General features: G+C 39.8%; 1 protein-coding gene across 4 annotated transcripts in view; it reads right to left on the bottom strand.

Moving 5' to 3' along the window:
* Positions 1-21,287, bottom strand: part of bsna (bassoon presynaptic cytomatrix protein a) — a 197,605-nt gene that overhangs the window by 45,609 nt on the left and 130,709 nt on the right. For all 4 annotated transcript variants that reach the window (XM_084721612.1, XM_084721613.1, XM_084721614.1 and 1 more), the window contains exon 4: positions 4,948-5,397. In XM_084721612.1, coding sequence (XP_084577738.1) covers positions 4,948-5,397 — 450 coding nt within the window. The remainder of the gene's footprint in view (positions 1-4,947; positions 5,398-21,287) is intronic.

Genomic DNA, 21,287 nt, shown 5'->3' with positions numbered 1-21,287 from the left:
CCCCAAATGAGGAAGGTCTGCTCTGCCTTTGAAAAAAGCCCAAAGCAGCAAATCTTTATAAATATTTCAGCAGAAGCGATGGCTGCCGCTGAGTAGGAAAAGGCATTATTTTCGCTCCTTCTGTGTTTCTCTATCACTCTCCCTCCCTCCCCAAGGTAGTCCATGAGTGCCTCACTGCCACTTGCAGCGTCAGCATTCTGCAAGGAGCGAATCAATGACATGCAACAGCCATCGACATCCAACACTTAAGAAGAAAGTAACTGATTCAACTTATATTTTAAATAACCATGCCTGATTAAAAAAAAACAAAAAACATATTGTCCTCTCATAAGACAACTCTCTTTGGCAGTTATGTTGTGATGTAAAATACCCAGTGTTTGCATAAAAGGTAATTATCATATTTACTCTGTGGTATTTACAGGAAAACATGGCTGGACTGTGTAACAACTGTGTGCAAGAGTACAAGAAAAAATAAACTTTAAATGAGGAGGTAGGACTTCAAATGTAAGGCATAATGACCTGTCTCTGAGTGACTATGGAAGCAAGAACTACTAATACTGAATGTGTCAAAATACGGACAGGGCAAACGTGATACATCTGGAAATGTTCTCCTAAAACTATCAATTTCTATTCTGCTGTAAATAAATAAGTGGCACAATAAGCCTTGAGGCATCTCACATGTCACTGTAATTATTAATTTGTTGTTTTGATACGAAAAACAGTGAAATGTACCTAAAGATAAATTAAAAAAAGGCTAAGACATATGGGGAAGAGCATATTATATTGCAATTGTGTTTTGTCTTTCACTTTGATGTCAGAGAAAAACATTTTTCAAGTATTTTATGGCTCAGAAACTAGGTTTCTTTTAAAATTATAACAGCATGCAGCAGCTATAATAAAATATTCATAAGAAAATAATGGGAATTTTGTGTCCAAAATATATGGTACAAAGAAATTACTTTCTTTGCTTTACCAGGAAAAAGGAGAGCATTTAAAAAATGTCACTGTGATAAAATGTTTTGTTTGGTGTTGCCTTTGCTCACTGTGTTGTGAGAAACAGAGATAGTTGGACTAACCAATGTAGTCCCACAGATCTGATCAAAATGGTCTTTACAAACATTACAAGTGTTTATCTGTGAGCACAAGACATCACAAATTAGTAATATAGGCCACATTCACAGTAGCATGACTGACCTTAAGATGCCACCTTCATTCATTTACTTACATCTGGAGTCTGAACACAACATTCAAAACCTCGATGGAGACACAAGAAATTTAATGTGGCAACAGACAGCTGGTCGATGACAGGATCTGTTGCGATGTACTGATTAAAAAAAAGTATCAGACTCGGTCAGTATCAGACAATACAAGCTTGCCAGGTAACATGGTCCATGTATCACATGTATCTCTTTACTAAATCCTAGGTTTGAGTCTGCTAATGTCAGCAATGCACAAGTTGACTGTAATACTGAAGTCATCAAAGGTTTTAGTCTAGTGCTACCTCTAGTTTGAAAGTGTTGACTCTGCGTTTTCAGAGTCCTGAAGTCCCGCCCCTTCTCCTTAGAGTTGGCACAGGTCCAGACCTCTGAGTGGCGACCACATCTCCAATTTCAGTGATTAAAACAGGTTTGGTTTTGCGCTCAGTAATGGCTGTTTCCACTGGTTGGGAAACAGTTGACCAGAATGAGGACATTATCTTCAAAAATAAACATCCCGCAAACATAAGTAAATGTCTTTAGTTGTGATGTATTCATGTAACAGACAGCAGCAATGGATGAAAGACCACAACAGCCACCACCCTGACTGGGGATACCCAGTAGCAGACAGTGATTGCGAGGCCCTGTCAGAATGGGCATCCGGGAATTACATTGCTGTGTTTGGTCTAGATCTCCCAATCATTTACAGCCCAAGGAGAAGCCTTGGACTGGAGTATTGTCACCATCCCCTTCCAAGACATCACTATAGATGGAGCTTATAAATGCTTCTCTAGCACCATCTACAAGGCTGCCCCTACAGCAATCCAACAAGGCTACCAATCTTTCTATATTCTATGGCTGGATGGACAGTGTTGTCCTCTTACAAGCCTATGAAACATCAGAGGACCTTGACATAGCAGACCACGTCACTGACTCGCTAGCCACAACTCGGCTCCAAAGATGGGAGGAAACCACAGTGGAACTGAATATCACCCACTCTAGCAAGAAATTCTGGAGCCTCATCTGTCGCCTTGGAGTTGCACAGAAACTCCCTACTCAAAGCAGACTCAATCAAGTGTTGACCCAACAACTAACTATTGCAAAAGCAGCCAAAGACAAACTCATCAGAAGAGCAGTTATGACAGAGCTTAAGATAAACTGCAAACAACTCAGAGAGGAAAGCAAACCAGAGGCTTTTGAGCCTCAGCAGGATATGACATCATCTCTCTAGAATACATTAAACATATGGGCTGGGTGAGCTCTAACCTGGCTGAACAAATTCTAAACTCGCATTATACACACAAATTCAGACCCAAAGAAAGGGTGACCAGCAAAAGTCATCGCCATACCAAAACCTGGTAAAAACTACCAGCAAGCTACTGCCCTTTACAACAATGTATATCTCCAGGAGCAGAGAAGATCTTCTGTGCAAATCAGGCCGGTTTCTACAAGGACTGTAGCACAAGAGAACAAGTACTGGCCCTAACCACCTACATTGAGAATGGGTTGAGGGCAAGCTGAAGACAGGAACAGTGACCTCACAGCCACCATAGACACTGTCTGGCAGAGGCATCCCACTGAAACTTACAAAAGCGTTCCCTGCCTGGGCAACAGCAACAAACAAAACTTTGCTAACCAACTGTTGGTTAAGAGTTCAGCTTGGACAGAATAAATGTACATGGAGAACACAGACAAACAGACTTCCACAAGGATCTTCCCAACCCTGTTCAACCTCAATACAAATGACCATCCCTGCTAATGGCATCTGCATGGCAACCCAGGAACCAGATTGTGATTCACCAGAGCAGGTTTTCACTGAAGACCTGTCTAAACTGGACAAAATACTACAAAACATGGTGCCTAGAACCAAGCCCAGTAAAACAGTGTATCCAGTGTATGCGACCTCCAAAATGCAAAACCTGTCAAAGAATGAAACATCCAATTGAGCGGACTTAAGTTGAAGCATTCCCTCAACTTAACCTATCAGGGACAGACCCTTGACAAGACCCTGTCCTTTAAAGAACATCTGAAAGGGACCCTGGCAAAGTCCAGAAACAACCTGTTGTGTAAGTTCACAGGCTCAAAATTGGAGGCAGCAGCCCCCATACTGCTTATGTCACTACTGGCCCTTGAACACTCTGTAGCAGAACACTGTGCCCCTGTCTTGGCCCAGGTCATCCAACACACACCACATGGATATTCAGCTTAACACAACCACGCAAATCATATCCAAGTCTATTTGCTAAACACTAATCTAACACTATCTAACATAACTCTCCCACATATCCGATGAGTTACTACTTATTCAAACGATGCTCTAAAAGGTAAAAGATTCCCCCATCTACCAATTCACACAGACATTTTTGTGTCTGTGTGGATGTAGTGGATGTAGCATGTAGTAGTAACCTTCCATACAGCAGATCAGTAGGCAACTGTTTGGCTAAAGGACTTTGCAGTCACTGAATAAGTAAATAGGTAAAATATTTAACCACAAAGCTTTTTATTAATATTAGTACACTGTTTTCTTCCCAACAGGCCATGTGTTTTGTTATTAGAGTTATATTATTGCTAGGTATTTTATTCCAATATATTTTTGTATTATTTTACCAGTCTGGTTTTATTTGTCTCTGAAATATTTTAATCCTGGTTGAACCATGTAAATCATTTTGTAACTTTGTTTTGAAAAGTGCTATGTAAATAAAATTTATTAGTCATTATAGCATAGCTAGATAGCTACATTCATGAAAAATAGCAACAGAAATGTGGCAACAAGCATGGATGAATCAACATAAATCAATATATTTCTCTGATCACTGTGAAAAGCATGAAGTGAAATAAGATGCCAGTTAAGTTATAATGCTAACCTAGCCTCTGTCTAACTAGCTTCAGGAGCTCTGTCAGTGTTTGTAAAAAGCTAAAACATTCCTCCATTTCACAGTTTCTGTACTAGATGGTAAAATTCGAACACCTTGTAATTTTAGCACAGACAAAACAGCTATTATTTTATTTTCATTATACTACTACTCCCATGAGGCTTTGACAGTCCCAACGGCATTATGAATGTTAACAAAAAAAAATACATATCTATTCTTAATTTATAAAATGTCCAAATGTGACAGTCCTGTGTACTAGAATATTCTTATTCAACTAAGAATAATGTTTACAGAAGTCATCTATGAGAAAGTTTGTTGTACTTGAGAAGCTAGTGGAAGAGATTCTAGTTAGAAAGGGAAATGGGATTTTGTCTTTTTACAGTGTAAAGGAAGCCATCACATTAGATTCTGCCTTTGACCAGCTGCCTACATCATGACCTGATCAAACATCAGATCAACGTTTGCTTGCTTCACTTTGTAAGGTGTGTGTGGTGTTTGGAGGTCCACATGGGCAAAATCTTGTTCCACATGAACAAGAGCTCGAGTTTACATTAAGCTCATTAAGCTTGATGGAAAAACTGTATGAATGAGACGCAGGGCCACGCTGAAGCTGCCATGCATACTCACAAAACTTAACCTACATAAAAACTCTAAAAAGGTCACACAACAATAGCCATTTGGGTACAAAGCCTGTATGTTACTCTGTGGTTTCAACAAGATGTTCACTGAAATCAGCCTAATTTTTTCATATTTTCTTTTTTATTGCATCTCTGTTAGTGCATTATAAATTTGGTTCAGTTTTAGTCCTTTCCCATAGCTTAACATACAGAGCAGTACACTGAACTAAAGCAATGTTACAAAAAAGAAGTCCTACTTACATCATAGTGCCTGGACTTCTTAATATCCTTGATGGGTGTGATCTGCTCTCCTTTCTTCTGGGAGGGTTTGGTGTCTTTGGCAGTTTGAATCTCAGGCTCAGTCTTGGTCTTCTCCTCTGTGGGTTTTGGTTGTTTCTGGGTCTCAGTGGTTGGTACTGGTGCCGTAACTGGCTTGGTGTTGGTCGGTTGTTTGGCAGCAGTGGGTGCAAACGGTCCACTACCACCAGTTCCTGCCTGTGGTTTCTGTGTCTGGGACTGGACCAGCTTAGGACCCTGCTGACTGGCGGGTTTGTGGACAGGGCTTTGCTGACTGGTTGGCGCCTGGTGACGGGGCGAGCCCATTGGCTGGTGCTTGGGAGACGGATGAGGAACAGGAAGAGGAGGCTCATCAAGACCACCTCCGGACATCAGCCGCTGGGTCTGGCAGTTGAGACATAACCACTCCTTTTTCTGAAACACAGAGTACAAATTTATTTACATTATTGCTATAATATGGTCAATAAAACACATTTGAAGACACACTCCCTGATTTTATTATAGCGTCCCAAATTCTAAAATCTGTCCTCTAGCTTAATGTTAATGCTTTTAAGAGACTGTTTCAGAAGCATCAACACCAACCTGGGAGGAACAGCACTACTGGGCACAATCAAAACACCAGGGTGTGTATCATAAATATAAAATTTAAAGAACTTCTAAAGTGATAATGAAATGTTGCTCACTTGAATACCAAGACAGCCAAAAAGTCAACAGGAATGTCTTTACTGCTCAAAAGCAAACAGTAAAGACTGCAACACTGGGAGGTTCCCAGTTAGGTGTGCGTGTGTGTGTGTGTGTCTTAAAGGAATAGATGATATTATTTGAAGTGGGGTTTTATACGGTGCTTATCTGAGGTAAGTGTATTAGCTACAGTGGATGATGGTCAGCATGCCCCCAGTCTGGAGAAGCAGAGAGTACCAGCATGGAAGCTATGTAATGTACTGCTGTGGATGGGGTCAGCAACAAAATCGATTTTAGCCACTTTAAAAAGGTTCACCTAAACAAATCAATATCAGTTTAAGTGTACACTATATTTAGAATATTTTCTCCACCACTGTTACACAAGCCAATTATCGCTCTTTCCAAACCAACCAAACTTCATGGGTAAAATTAGTCATTTTAGCCTGCAGAACATGGAGTTGCCAGTCTATCGCAGCCTCGATCTGTTAGTTAGTTTGTGTTATTGTGTGACTTGAGTCTTTTTAAAAGGACAGTTCAGATTCACCAAAGTCACTCAATATCACAAACATACTAACAAACCAAGGCAGCAGTGGACCAGCTACTTCCATGTTCTGCACATTGAAATTACTGCTTTTGCTTATGGAATTTGGTTGTTGGGGAGAGAGTGATATTTGGCTGTTTTTAATAATAAATAAATTCATATAGATTTTTTTTAGGTTTCAAAAACAGTTATGTTGCTGACCCCATCCAAAGCAGTTTACTGCTTAGCTTCGATGCTTGTACTCCTCTCTGCTTCTCCAAAATTGGGGGCGTGTCAACTGCCATCTACTGTTGGTAATACTCTGACTATTGATATATATCTCATACAGCCCCACATCAAATCATCCAAATTATCCCTTTAATGCCATTTGACACCCTCCGTCCACGACTGCTCCCTCACACACTAAAATGATGCCTTCAGATTCAGCTTCTTAGGTTAAATAAAATTGACACTTTAACAAGCGGATTAATATCCTTAACATTAAATATGTCGATTCCACTTAAACAGCAGACTGCAGAGACAGCACACACACACACACTCACTCACACACACACACACCAAGTACTGCATACGCTCTAGAAATCTCATTTCCAGACAGAACTGTCAGAGCTGCAGCAGGCTAAGCTAAGCTGACGTACTTTCTGAAAGGCAGTCACACTGACAGCTACACCCTATTTTCATCACATCAGCTCCTCTCACTTTGCACACTGTGAGGCTGACTGACAAAAAAATTAGACTGCAAATACACACGCATATACATATTGTGCATAATCTATCTTTTGCCTCTATTCAAACTTTTTTCCATTTGCAGATGATAAATGTGGTGTCACCTTGGTCGTAACACGAATGAGCATTGCATTCATGGCTGAAAACACTAAGTGCTACTAACTACTGAAGTCAACAAATGAACTAAGAAAATGCCCCTCCCACAGTGTTTGACTGACAGGTGATATCTGGAAAGTGCAAACAGCCAAGCCACAGGAATGAGTTCAGCAATTTAGTGACCAAAAAAGAAAGGTATTAGTTTATTTAAAAGCTAGAAAACTCTTATTTTCTGATATTAAATATTTCATTTTTCTCTACAGTATCTCTCCAGTATTTGCCTTCTGTTTACTCTGACATAACTGACAGATGCAACCCCCCCCACTCGACACTTATTTCCCATCTCTCTTCTTTTCCACCCACTCATCAAATCCTCTCGTTTTCTCTGTGCACAAAACTCATCAAACCTCCTTCTTAATTCTATCTTTTCTATCTCTCCACCCTGTTGAGCCCCCTTTATCCGTCTCCTTCTCCATCTCCCTTTGAGACTTTATCTGTGATCAGTTGTCATGCAAAAGACTCCATCTAAAGTGACTAATGCTGTTTTGGGTCAAGTAGGGGACACTGTACTGCTTCTTACTTACAGACAGTAGTAAGACCTACAAAAAACATGAAAAAGACACCAAGAAATTTGTTGTTTAGGAACATCTGTGCTTTGCTCTGTATCACACTATATTAAGGCCTCATTTGAACATGTCCAAATGTTTTAAAACGGCCAATAGATGTTCTGTCCTTGCCTTTTTTTTAAATCACCAGCACTTTAGGGAAATAATGTGTGTTGGAGAGTGTTGCTGCCTGTTTGTTCTGAAAGTCTTTGACACATATCCAACTGTTAAAAATAAAACCAATACAGTAAACAGAAAAACAATACAAGGGTAAAGCAACTTAAATACAACTTAGTGGTGGTAGCTGTGCAGCTTATGATCTATTACATATGATGTTTTCTTGGTTGTTCAGTTTGTTCTGGTATCATCATTCAGAGTTAAAGCTGCCATTAAAAGAGAGGGAAGTGGAGGAAATTTTGAGCAAAGATGGATACAAGTACACACGTGCTGAGAATCAATAATGGTGGTGTTTTATTTCCACAATAATTTTGAGATACTGACATAAAACAAAAAGCTTCCCACCTCGTGGATGTTTAATGCTTTATGTTAACAAGCAGGACTATTGTGTGATTCTCTCTTTAAAGCCACTACAAGGAGTTTGTAACTGGTTATGAAACAGTCTCAGTTAAATACTGATGCTTCTGTATGACCTACATAAGATAATAAGATGATCAGCGAGAAGACTGAATATTTCTGTACAGGTGTTCTTAATACCTGCCATCGGGGTTGGAGTCTCACTGAAATCAGATGAAACAAGCCTGTGTTTACATTTTTCCCAGGCAAAGTTACAGTAAGTATGTTAAAATGATTTACTCTAGATATTTTATTTTTGCTTATATATTTTGTAGTTATTACTGTGGAAACACAACTGCTTTTGTCCACAGGGACCTCCATGATCAACAAAAACAGGCAAAAGCTTTCTTCTCTTTTTTCAGTTGTCAAAATGATTAATTGTCTGTCGATGGATTAATCAATGAATACACATTTGGCATGGCAGCCACTTTTATATAAAATAGTAGGGGAAGTAGTGTAGCAGAGGCTTTCTAGTGAGCCAACATAACAACATCTGTGTTTACTCTACTATTTCATGTCAAAATGACTGCTGGGTAAAAGGTCTATCGACCTCTACCTGTTTCAGTCAACTGTCTTCTTATATGTCTAATTCTTATAGCTCAGTCTAAATACGCACACATACAATATACATTTTGTCAGCGTATTTGGCCTGTGGTCATAAAAGATTATTAGAAATCTTCTATAGTGCAGAATGTAATACGAGACGCTGACCCTGGGTGTGTAGGAGTGTGCGTGTCAATGTGTGCAGCTGCCTCCAAAGAAGCAGCACACTTTTGATTGTATGAGAACATTGTGTGTGTGAGTACAGTGCAGAGTTCATCACTCAACCACTTAACTTACACATTACAATGAAGCCTCTTTATTTCACACATTGAAGTAAGAGAAGTCACAAGTACTCCTTTAAATATTGTGTGTGTGTGTGTGTGTGTGTGTGTGTGTGTGTGTGTGTGTGTGTGTACATCCCCTGAAGCAGCACACTGTACAGTAGCTTCAGAGACTGTTGAATCATTTTTAGACTCTAAAGTGAACTCATTCCCTTCTTGTGCCAGAGCAAGTACATTCAGTCCTACACATCACATCACGTGTGTGTGTGTGTGTGTGTGTGTGTGTGTGTGTGTGTGTGTGTGTGTGTGTGTGTGTGTGTGTGTGTGTGTGTGCGTGTGTGCATTGTCTAACAGAGTACACCACCGCTGCACCACTTAACCTACATAGCACAAACAATCTGGCCTTTTCTCCTCCTGTCAATAACATTCACTAAAATGCTCCATCAGCTCTAATTCTGTATTCAGACTGTCCTCTTCTCTTCTCTTTCTAAATGTCCTTTTCTGTTGAGCGCTGCATTGTACTGTTTTGTATTTCTACTTTACTCTCCAGCTCTCTTCTAGTTTCTTCAGTAACTTCCACTCTCATTTAACATTTCTTTTCGTTTTGTTTTCCTTCTTGCTTGTTTTCTGTTCATTCTCTCTAACTTCTCCATCTTTTTTCAAATTTCATAATAGGAAAAAGCGATGGACGTACACATAACTGTGTACATAACTGGCCACTGTGTTCAACCACCATTTCCTCCGTTAGCTAAAGAGAGGCCTACAGTTACTCATCGATGGAGACATACTCGTCACGGCCCTGAGGGAAGATGCATCATCTGTGGGGAATGTTTGGCATCGCCTTGTTTTACCTCTCTGTCTCTCTTTTTTCTCTTCACATGCTACTACTACTTTCAGAAACCAGCTTAAGCTTATCCAGCTTTGGGGAGACCTAGGTTACTCCAGTGCAAGGAGCTTCCTCATCTTGAATCACGTATTTAAACAGGAAAACAAAAAATATGATGTAATGATGATCTAAACATTGAAATGAAAGTGAAAGAAGTGAGAGTGACAGTCTCACACTACTGATGCCGGCATCAATCGTTCATTCTCAGCCGAGAGAAGTCAGTTACAGGGACAGATATGACAGGCAGTAGCACAGGTGTCTACACTGACACAGACGATCAGAAACCTGGATTTCCAACTGTCAGGGAAAATGTGCATATTTGCAAAATTTTAAAGGAAACATGAATGTCTGCACCAAATTTGTTGCTAAGATATTTCACACAAAACCACGAATGCTCTCTGGAGGGACTAGAGGAAAGTCAGGAGAATTTATCATCATGAATGTCTGTACAAGAATATGGAGACAAGATATTTCACTGTATACATTAAACTTTACCATGATGATGGCGCTATATGAAAAGGCAGACTGAAATCGATTTCAGTCATTCCCTGAGAACCCTGAATGTACGTCTAAAACGTTCTGGGCCAAAGAAATGGACTGTGGAACATGCCGCTGCCTCATCTGAAACAACAGTTAATGCAGTTTACATGTTAAATGAACGGTTTTATGTGATGCATAACAACAACAGACCTTTTCCACGGCAGCTATAATTATAAGAATGGGATGGGATGTAGGAATCAAGAACCTCAGAACCCGCTTCCAAATTTAGTCCATCAGATTGGTATGATCACAAGCTTATCAGTTCTTTTATCGATACCAGCATGCTATTTTTCAATGCAAAACAATGGTATCAACCTCATATGTCTACACTGCTGAAAACTTGCAACAAGGAGGAGTCATGGCGGACAGGAAAGAAATCCTCCAAAGCGCGGCTTTATTTCACAAGGAAATATGACAACAGTGCAAGTTCTAATGTCTGTGGAAGGATAATGTCAAGTAGGCTTAAGGCTGGCAACACCAGCAAGAGGCTGAAACATCCATCTACACAGCAAGGGCTTAAATTTCAGGAATGCCATGTATCTGACACTCCGTGAATAACTGCCACTGCTTCCCAACAGAGCAGCACATCTGTTACCGTGGGTTAATGTGGTATATGGTATAATAACAGTGCCAGATAAAAAGCCTGAAGGAAGACGAGCATCGAACAAATAATCTCTAATTTCATCCATTTTAAAGGATGACAGACGGACTTTTGCTATAGCTAGCTCTCAGGCTACAGCCAGCTTGAAATCACCCATTAACAGTCGCACTGTCACTGAAAACCTGTGTAGCCTGATTTCTTCCACACAGAAAACTTATCAGGAATCAGTGAGGGGATCAATAAAGAATTGGGCCAATCAGCAGAATTAATTATGATATTGGTATCAATACAATCTTCCCAATTCCCATTACCTACAATACTAATTAACTTCCCATTCCAATTATTGCAGAAGAGCCAACATGCACAACTGACCCTTTCATAAGTCCCACATCTTTTCATTCTGTCCTCTAATGACAGTTCAGCAAACATGGTACCTTGATCAGGTTTCTCCTTTTCTGTTTTCTGCACTTAGATATGCTGTGTTGTAAGCTCGTCTATGTTGAAAAGAGAACTACATTTTGAAGACGGTTAAAATATGTTGCTGGGGGACATGTAAAAACAACACATATTCACATCTTAAGCTAGCTAATGTTAGCAAAACGCTAGCTAACTAGCCAGCTAGTGTTGTGCTGACATTAGCTAGCTCGTTAGCTAGCATTATGCTAACATTGGCTACCCTATATGTAGCTTTTACGGGAAAAGGAGAAAGCTCATCGAAATGCCAAGTCTTCACAGCTGTTATTTGAGAACAGAGGAAAAGAGGCAGGATTTAGGAAACTTACTCTGCCTGACATGAAAGGAACAGAACCTGAATTAGTATCACACCTGTGTTTGCCACACTATTTCATATCAAAATGGCTGCTGTGAAAACGGTTTATGAATGTCAATCTGACTATTGATTTTTCATAAACGTACATATCATAATATAAAGTAATAAAAAGTTCATTTTAATATATTGTGTTCAGTCGTATCGCGCAGTCCTAGTCAATGTAAGTATCATATTCCAAACATCATTAGACTTAAAACCACGGTATTATGGTGTAAACTCCCTCCCTCCATTTAAAATACTCAGTAGTGTACTTCTCTTGTACCAGAGCTTCTCTACTTCTCTCAGTTTAGTTCACTTCCAGTCTGAGTCATACTTGTCTTTTATCTTTGACTTTTACTTTTCACACATTTGCACCTGCAGTTTTCTCTCTTCACTACATGATCACTAAACTTCTATCTTTCCCCTTCCTCTCAGCTCTTTCTCTCCCTCTCCTCTCTCCTCCTGTCACTCTCCGTCTCCTTTTCTCTCCCTCCAACAGAGCCAGGGCTATTTTTACCCAGAATGCCATTGTTCTGCCCGAGCGCACACTTCCCTAGCACTAGCTGGCTGCGGCTTTAGGCTGCACTCTACTGCACTACACGCACACTCATAGTTACACACACACTTACACACAGACACACACACACACACACAGTCACACGGTTCACATCAATGCAAGATGGAGGAGGCCTGTGTAGCTGAAGGCTAACCAGAAGGAGAGAGAGATGACAAGCAGAAGGAGGAAGAGGAGGAGGAAGAGGAGGAAGAGGAGGAGGAGGGGGAAAAAAGAAGCCCAGTGGGTGGAGAAGAGGAGAAATGAAGAGAGTGAGTGACACCACACATACACAAGTGTGTCTGCACACAGTCATTCAGCTCAGCCTCTAGTAATGTGGCTCCCTGCTGAGTCTGATGTAACTGACTTCAAGTGAGAGAGGAGAGGAGAGGAGAGGAGAGGAGAGGAGAGGAGAGGAGACATGGACAAAAAAAATGATGATGATGATGGTTTGTACTGAAAATGTTTTTGTCAAATACGTTTTGAATGGAAAATAATTGCTGCCTAGATTCTGTTCACTGGCAATGTTCTTGTGCCACAGGAAGGTGGTTGGTGTGGATTGCAGAACTATTGGGGATTCAGGTTTAGACTACAACAACGCTTTGGTAAACATTGGGGAAAGTTTGTGCCATAGGTTAATCATATAATTTTATACAGCCTATTCAAGGAAGGAATGTTGCACGGTTATTCAGCCTTGCCATTCTGTATAAAATGTACAAACAGAGTGCGGGACCATTGTTCCACTGTTAAGCAGCAGTGGACATAGTAAAAAAGACAAATCAACATCTGTGTAAAAAGTTTCTGGTAGGACGAGACACTGAAGTGTTACAGAACAGAAGCTATAGAATAATATAAAAACCTCTATAAATAAATAAATAATAGGCCTCTCTTTAATATCTCAAAACTAATGTGGCAAAGCAACATGAAAATCCTTTAATGTTAACTGAATATTTCACATATCATCACAATTTGGGAATTAATTTATATGTTCACTGTTAACAAGCCATGGCTACATAAACTACTACAGCGAATGACACAAAGCCATGCATCACCTTCATCATCGTCACCACCACAACAACCCCACAGTAAATCAACTTAATATGAAACTTTCCTGCAGCATTATCTGTCAACCCAGGGTCAAAAACTATGATCGGTCAATCAGGGCAGAGACAGATTATGGTTGATGTCTGACCGGGCCTATCAATTCACTTGGAACGCAGCTACAGTATCTGCTGACCTGTGTACTTCCTCTGAAAACATGGCACACCACCAAAGTACGGCAGAGCACACACATAAAAATGCTTTTAGAAAGTATTATTCCCACCAATCAATATAGAACTTTCTTTGAACACATTATTTGTGAGTGTCCTGGTTTCCTGACTTGCTAATTATTTTTTACACCGACTGTAAACGAGTCTGAGTGAGTTTTGGGGCAGGTTTCACCGCTCAGTGTGCAGGTTGCATCAGTCCTGTCATCGTACGTGAGGAGACTTCCTTATAGATGACAACAAAGAGCAGATTTCATATGGAGCCCTCCCACATAAACTCTTTTTCCTCCTGCTATTTTCAGAACTACTTACTCTGGTACTCCGTCTCCATCTTAATTCCTGCCTTTTGAGCTCCGTCTCCTCTTTACAGTCTGGTTTCTTCTGTCTACTTCTGTCCACTGGGATACATTTTGAATTCTTTGACTGTTTTCTCTTTCTGTTCCCTTTTGCTATTTTTCTCCAACTCATCCTCCTGTCCTCCTTCCCTCCCCGTCTGCTGCCACCATTAATGTGTTGTGTCTTTGAAATACGACACATAAGTTGGAAGTAAGAAAAGGGAACTAAGCACATTTACGCAAGTGTCAACTATGAGTTATTAGAAGTTCCACCGTAGAAAATCTCACCTCTAAACATCTGAGATTGTCATTATACTGTATCAATTTGAAGGCCCAAAGATGTCTCCAGCATTTAATCCAAAAAAGGAAAAAATTCAAGAAAATTTTGTGAAGCAGAACTTCAGTTTTTCTTCTTTCCTCCCCCATCATGTCATAGCTCCTCAGATTTATCTTGTGACCCCTTAGTGGGGGCCTGACGCCTGGGCACCACTAGACTAAACCACAGTTTATAAAGTAACAACAAAAGTTAGTTACTGATCATTATTTTATTACAGATATCTTTAATCATATTTTCTAATTTTCTCTTATCAAACTGAAATGGGAAAAGAGAAACAAAGCATGATAAAAAAAATTACTGAGACTGATCTAAAAAAGAAAAAATCCCCTCCACAAAATCATTTTCTTTTTCTTTTTTTTATTACCTTTACCAAGGAGTGATATTCTTTGGGTGCCATTTGTTTGTCTGTTCCTCTGTTTCAGCAGGATTATGGAAAAACTCTATATTGAAGGGTGACAATTTTGGGGTGAGACAAATCACGGGGTGGATACACAAATTATTTTTCACTTTTGATAACATTTTGAGATAGGTCTCTTGACTTTTATAGAGGCCAACAATTGATTTGATTTGATTTGATTTGATTTGATTTGATTCGATTTGAAGAGGGAGCAATTTTAACTACATTTACTGGATGAAATCTTAGCCTGTACACACAAACATATACAGCAAACATACTGTATATACACACACATAGACACACATAGACACACATGCACACATGTATAAAACACAAACCACACAATGCAGACACACATTGCACACGTCCTATGAGAAGACACACAGCAAAGATCTTACTATAAGAAAGCAGTGATGTGTGGAGAGAAAAGACACCAATTGTGTTCAGAAGCACACAGACAACGGCTGGATTAAAGGTGGAGGATTACATCTATCACCCCTTTGCACTGAAGGAAGAGAAGCAGCAACAGAGAGAATAAGAGGAGAAGGAAATAAAAAAAAGGAGAAGAGGCAGTAAAAAGCAGGAAAGAAACTGTAAGTAAAAGGAGGAGTAGAATTTAGAGGAGGGCAACAAGAGCAGGCGAGGAAATGAAGGTGGGGATAAAGAGGAGAAATGAAGCTGGAGGAGGAGAGGAGGGAAATAGAGAAATAAATTAGAGAAAGGGAGGAAGTAAAGAGGTGGTGAAGTGATGCAGGGGGTGGGGGGTGAATTATGGGAGAGGAAAACCAGCGAAGGAGAGAATAAGCAAGAGATAAATTAAAGGTGGAGAGGTATAAGAGAGAAACAAGTGGCAGAAAGAGGAGGGAATAAATTACAAGAGGAGAAGGAAAAAGGAGTAAAGAGGAGATGAGGAGAGAGGACTGGCACAAAAAGCAGAAAAAGAGGAGAATGTGCTTGGTTTTCCTGCTTATATAACCCAAACAGGTTTGGTTTCCATTTCACAGATATTTCAAAAATCTCCTCTTCTCATTTGATCGTCACAATGGAGCCTCTTTAATTATGTAACCTTGTTGTGAGAGGCAGAGGCGTGGGCACAGGCCTGTGCATGTGTGCATATGAATGTGTGTGTGTGTTTGTGTTAATGTTTACACATTATGTTTTATTGCCCACATTACACTGTCACCTCTCTCACTTCCTACCTATTTTCTGTCTCCGGCCGGCCGACCAGCCATTCTTCACAGAGGAGATGTAAAACTCAGATGAGGCTGATCTGCCCACCTCTTTCCTCTGCTCGTACTACGTGTAGGAGGACCTCATTAGCATATGTTGTGGATTTATAACTGCCACGATGATGAATTCTGACATTAGCGACAACCATGACTGTGAGCATTATAATCTGATTTCGGATTAACCCTTCAACGGGGCGTTTATAGTCTGCATCTGTTTTGTTTCATTTGTGAGGATTTCAAGTACCATTATATGCCTTAAATAACTTTAGGCAAATAAGAATTATTTTCATAATCACTTGATCTGTTGATCATTTTCTTGATTAATTGATGAGTCATTCTGTCCTAAAATGTCAGAAAATTGTGAAAAATGCTGGTCAGCGTTTCCCAAAGCCCACTGTTACATCCTCAAACATCTTGTCATATTCTGTTTACTGTCAGAGAGGAGTAAAGAAACCACAAAATATTCACACTCAGAAAATTTGAACATTGCTGCTAATTATTTTTGGATTAATCTATCAATCATTCAGTCTATAAAATGCCCAAAAAATGAGAAAATTGCTCAACACAATTTTGGTTGAACAAAAAACAATTAATCAATTATTAAAATTACTGGTAATTACTTTTATTTTGATCGACTAATCGATTCATTGACTAACTGTTGCAGCTAAGAAGATGAAAGGCTCAGTATCACTTTCAGAAGAAAGACTGTTTTAAGACTAGCTTGGCCTGGATGAACAGAAAAACATGAAGCAGAGAAACAGCAAACATACAGTAAGTACCTTTAATGAAAGAGTTTTCCAACATCTCAAAAGCTAACTGAGCTAGCTTTAACGTTGACGCGATCTACTAACCAACTTCATGTATTCACTGATGTTCATCTTTTTCTTTTGGCCTTTGAGCATCTCGTCTGCAGTGGACAGAGGCTACGTCCAGAGCTTCACACTGTTCTGACACTGGCTTTTGAAGGAGACTCTTCCTGCCTGGATTCACCCAGACAGACCAGAGATTTGAACCAGCGACCTGACTGTGACAAGCCGGCTTAGAGGCGGAAGCTTTTGTGGTTGAGAGATGGAAACAGACCAAAGGCCCGTCATGGTTTGTTTAGGGTTTGACCCACAAATCTGTCATCAGAGCTAATTTTACCAGACTCGCTGTCTCATTGGGACTGATGGACACAGACAGACATGCATGGACACAAACAAACACCAGTGAAGCACGGGGAGCAACAGTACAAACTCTGCAGTGTATGTGTGTGTGTCCCTGCAAGACTTTGTGCATGCATTTGTGTGTGTAATGTTTGTGTGTGTATGGGCTGCAGGGATCAGAGGATTTTGACTCCTGCAGTAATGGGATGGCAGGCAGCCAGCAGCAGCACAGGGCAGAGCTACAGTGGGCCCAGCTATCTCAACACTGGGTCAACAGGGAACACGAAGGAAAACAAGTCAACTAACTTCTACAACTGCTTTATCATACGTATGTTTTTTTTTCCTTGAAACAAATTGACTCAGTGGGCAGTGCATACGGTTTGCACTGCATCACTTAAAAGAGACCCCTAAATCAAAAATACACATTTTTTCTTACCTGTAGTCCTATTACCCATCTAGATTGTTTGGTGTGAGTTGCCAAGTTTTGGAGACATTGATTGTAAAGATGTCTGCCTTCTTTCAAATATAATGGAAGATGGCATTCGGCTTGTGGTGCTAAAAAAAATACAATTGAAAAACTCAACAATAATGTCTCTTTCCAGAAATCATGACCCAGTCACTCAAGATAATGATAGAGAACTTGTTGTGAACAGTTTAAGAACTGCTTCTTTCTACTCAACTACACCTGACAACTGTATCACTGCACAGAAGGAAGTGTGCATCTACTAATGGATGAGAGGCTTTTTTGTTTGTTTTTGGTTTTTTGTTTGTTTTTGCATCCATGTGCAGCGAAATAACTTTTTTTTTTGCTTCAGCACCCACCAAAATGTTTTTGCACCTCTGCTGAAATGTCTTAAGAACTTAGTGGATAAAAGACACTGGAGAACACACATTAATGCACATAAATTCACACCTGTTAGAGATGCAAACTGAGTACATTTACATCAAGTACTGTACTAATTTTGTTCTTTATTTCCATTTTATCCAATATTATGTTTCTACACTACATCCCAGAGGCAAATACTGAACTTTTTAATCCACAAAGCTGAAAAAGGCTGTTTTCTGACTTTTTAGAGATACATGGTTCTCACAGGACAGTGATGCTACAGACATTAAATGGCCTTATAGACCATGATGCATTGCTGTAGATTAAACTAGCCACAGTGGCCTAAAGTAGCTCAAATGAGCTCAACATTAAACATCTACAGCAGTAAACAGCCATAACATTAAAGAAATAATATTCATCCAAAAACATCAGACATAATAACACTGACGGGGAACATTTTACTGCAACATGAAGACTTTTACTTTAAGTATATTTATCTGAGAATATTTCCATACTTTTACTTCAGTAAGGTTTTGTGAATGCAGGACCTTTACTTGTAGTGAAGTATTTTTACAGTGTTTTATTTTTACTTTTGCTTCAGTACAGGATCTGAATACTTTTTATACTCCTATTACTGCCTCTCTGTTAGACTCCAGTACTGCATATTGACACACACACAGTGCAGTCAGAGAGAGACTGAGAGAAATTATCTACCTCTGCTCTAAAACTCTGCAACCCATAACAAAAAAATCTAGATGGATAAACAGCACTACAGGCCAGAGGTAAAATACATATTTTTTTATTTGGGGGTGAACTGCCCCTTTAAAGTCTACTAATCACTATTTTCTCTATTAGCAATGAATCAAATTAATATGTATAATGTAAAAGGGGTCACTGAAATGTATCAACATCCTTGTAGACAAAGTTTTTTAACCTCTTTTAGCTCCTTGTTTTGGTTTTATGGCACATTTATTAACTCCAGTCATTTATTAAGTTAGCCACAAGCTGGCACCTTTAAAAGCTAAAGATACAGATATTTCTCTCAGGAGTTTATGGAGCTAAAAGACGAATGGATATTAGACGTCAATAGGTGGACATAAGCTCTAAGTGACCAGTTTTTGCAAACCTGTTAGCCAGAACAACTTCATGTGGCTTTTAAGAGGAAAAGACATGTACAAGCTATAGTTACAGAGAGACTGCTCGCAGAAATATGCTTTGTGCGGAGCTACATCATAAAATATTCAGTAAAGTTGGGGTAGGCAGTTTATTTTTGGTGTGACTGGGTAAAGGTTCTACAATAACTTTTGGCCATAAGTGATCTGTGAGAAAACTAGATCTCTGCTCCTCCTCTTGGCTCTGTTTTCAGGCTTCAGACAATCTAGCCTGTGCCTGGAGACTCAGCCAGTCACAAGTCAGTAAGATGATTATTGTGCTCATTCCCACAGTATTTGATGACCCGGGGATGAGTTTCAACCATCTTTCTCCAAAATTGCGAATAAGATCTTTAAGTTTGCCAAGTCTGTGTACTTCAATAGGCTGAAGTTGAAGCTTTAACACTGTCAGAGTGACTTTTTGCTGCTTAGCAACTCAAAAATAAATGCTGTGCTATTTGAAAACTGTACTTAAGCTAAGTTTAGCTACCTGGTCACAGTGTTCTTGCCTAAAAATGTGACTTCACCTGCATTTCCAAAGCTGCACTTCTATTCTTAGACATTTTAAAGATACAAGTCCTATTTTTCCCCGTTTTCATCCATAGAGCTACAAAACAAATTGCCTCTTTAGGGATACAAAAGTTTACAGAGTTGAAGTTCTCGCCTTGCTGTGTGTACCCAGATTTGAACCTCATCCTCTGTGGTGGGGGGCTGTTGGGTATTATTAGGATTTAATTCATCTGGCCTTGGTTTTAGTATGAGAGAGACTGCAGCCTTTGAAGTGTTGAAGTGTGTACTTTGAAGTGCAGGAGGCAGTCCTCACTTGGACAGGAGCATTATGGGTAGGGGAGATTGCTAGCTCATCCCACAGGGCAAAGAAAAAGACATGATCAGACAGATGCTAGAAAGGAAGTCGAAGGAACAAATCTTGAGGAAAGTTTAGCCGAGAGCTTAGAGCGCGCAGAGGAGAGGAGAGGAGAGGAGAGGAGAGGAGAGGAGAGGAGAGGAGAGGAGAGGAGAGGAGTTCCAGTGTGAGATGAGTGAATGAGGTGGAAGGGGAGGGACAGTTAGGCTGAGGAGAAATGGAAAATGAGTCAAGGTGGGGGTGGACAAGAGGGAAGATGGAGTGCTGCAGCGACAGAAAAACATGGAAAACAGAGAGAGAAGGATCGGTGAGGACTAAATTAGAGGGTGCTGAGGGTGAAATGAGAGGGAGAGAGAACAAAGAACCTCTCTCGGCTCGGGTTTCCTCCTGTTTACTCCGGCACACTATACATGAATCAATATTATAATAAATTATGGACTGAAATTTAATTTATTTAAAAGCCTGACTTTGGTGGAATAGAATTGATAAAAAATGACAATGCAGGATAGTAAATGCAACAGAAAAAAGGTTAAGTAATTTGTGATAAAGAGAGTGAAATATAGTTCCGTTAATGGAACAGAACGGCGCTTCATCATCATGTAACGTATGATTTCAACCAGAACCATGATCTTTTCTTTAACCTAACCAAGCACGTCTTGAACCTAAACATAACCAAACTGTGACCGTCCTACAATGATAATAAAGTGTCTAACATCTCATGACTTACATAATGTACTTAAAAGTCCAGCACTGCCTGTCTTTGATACTCTCCAATAGTCTTATAAGTGGTTTTGTGAATCATTGGCAATTGATTTATTCTGTTGCTTGGACATGAAGACATGCAGTACATTCAACACAAACATGAAAAAAAAAAAAAACGGATGCACCAGAATCAGAGATACAACCTTGAAACGCATCCCAGCTGCAAACTGTTTAGTCAGAGATTCAGGTTTGTTATGCTAGTAGCTGCTGATGTAGCCTCAAACCACCAGTCTAAAGCACAACAACTTATTTTACATATGCAAAAGTCCTCCCTGAAGAGACCTTTAAACTGACTTTGATTTCTAAAACCGGGGGTTCTCACCATGGAACCAAGATGGTGCTTGGAATTTGATAGTACATGGAGTTGACCACTTAGCCACAAGTACACCAGTCCCTGTTTTTTTTTTGTTTTTTTTTTAAATAGGGAGTGAGAGAATGGAAAACAAAATGTTAATATATGTTTGAAGAGACAGGACGGTTTGTTCCAAAACTGAACAATTAAAGTACAAGAATGAAAATTAAGATCTAGCTGCTCTTTTGAAAATACCAGTTCAC

The sequence above is a fragment of the Lutjanus erythropterus genome, chromosome 6 (assembly GCF_056507025.1).
Source record: "Lutjanus erythropterus isolate fLutEry1 chromosome 6, fLutEry1.hap2, whole genome shotgun sequence".
Taxonomy (NCBI): Eukaryota; Metazoa; Chordata; class Actinopteri; order Lutjaniformes; family Lutjanidae; genus Lutjanus; species Lutjanus erythropterus.
The sequence above is the reverse complement of the archived record's forward strand: the minus strand, read 5'-3'. Positions and strand labels throughout refer to the sequence as shown.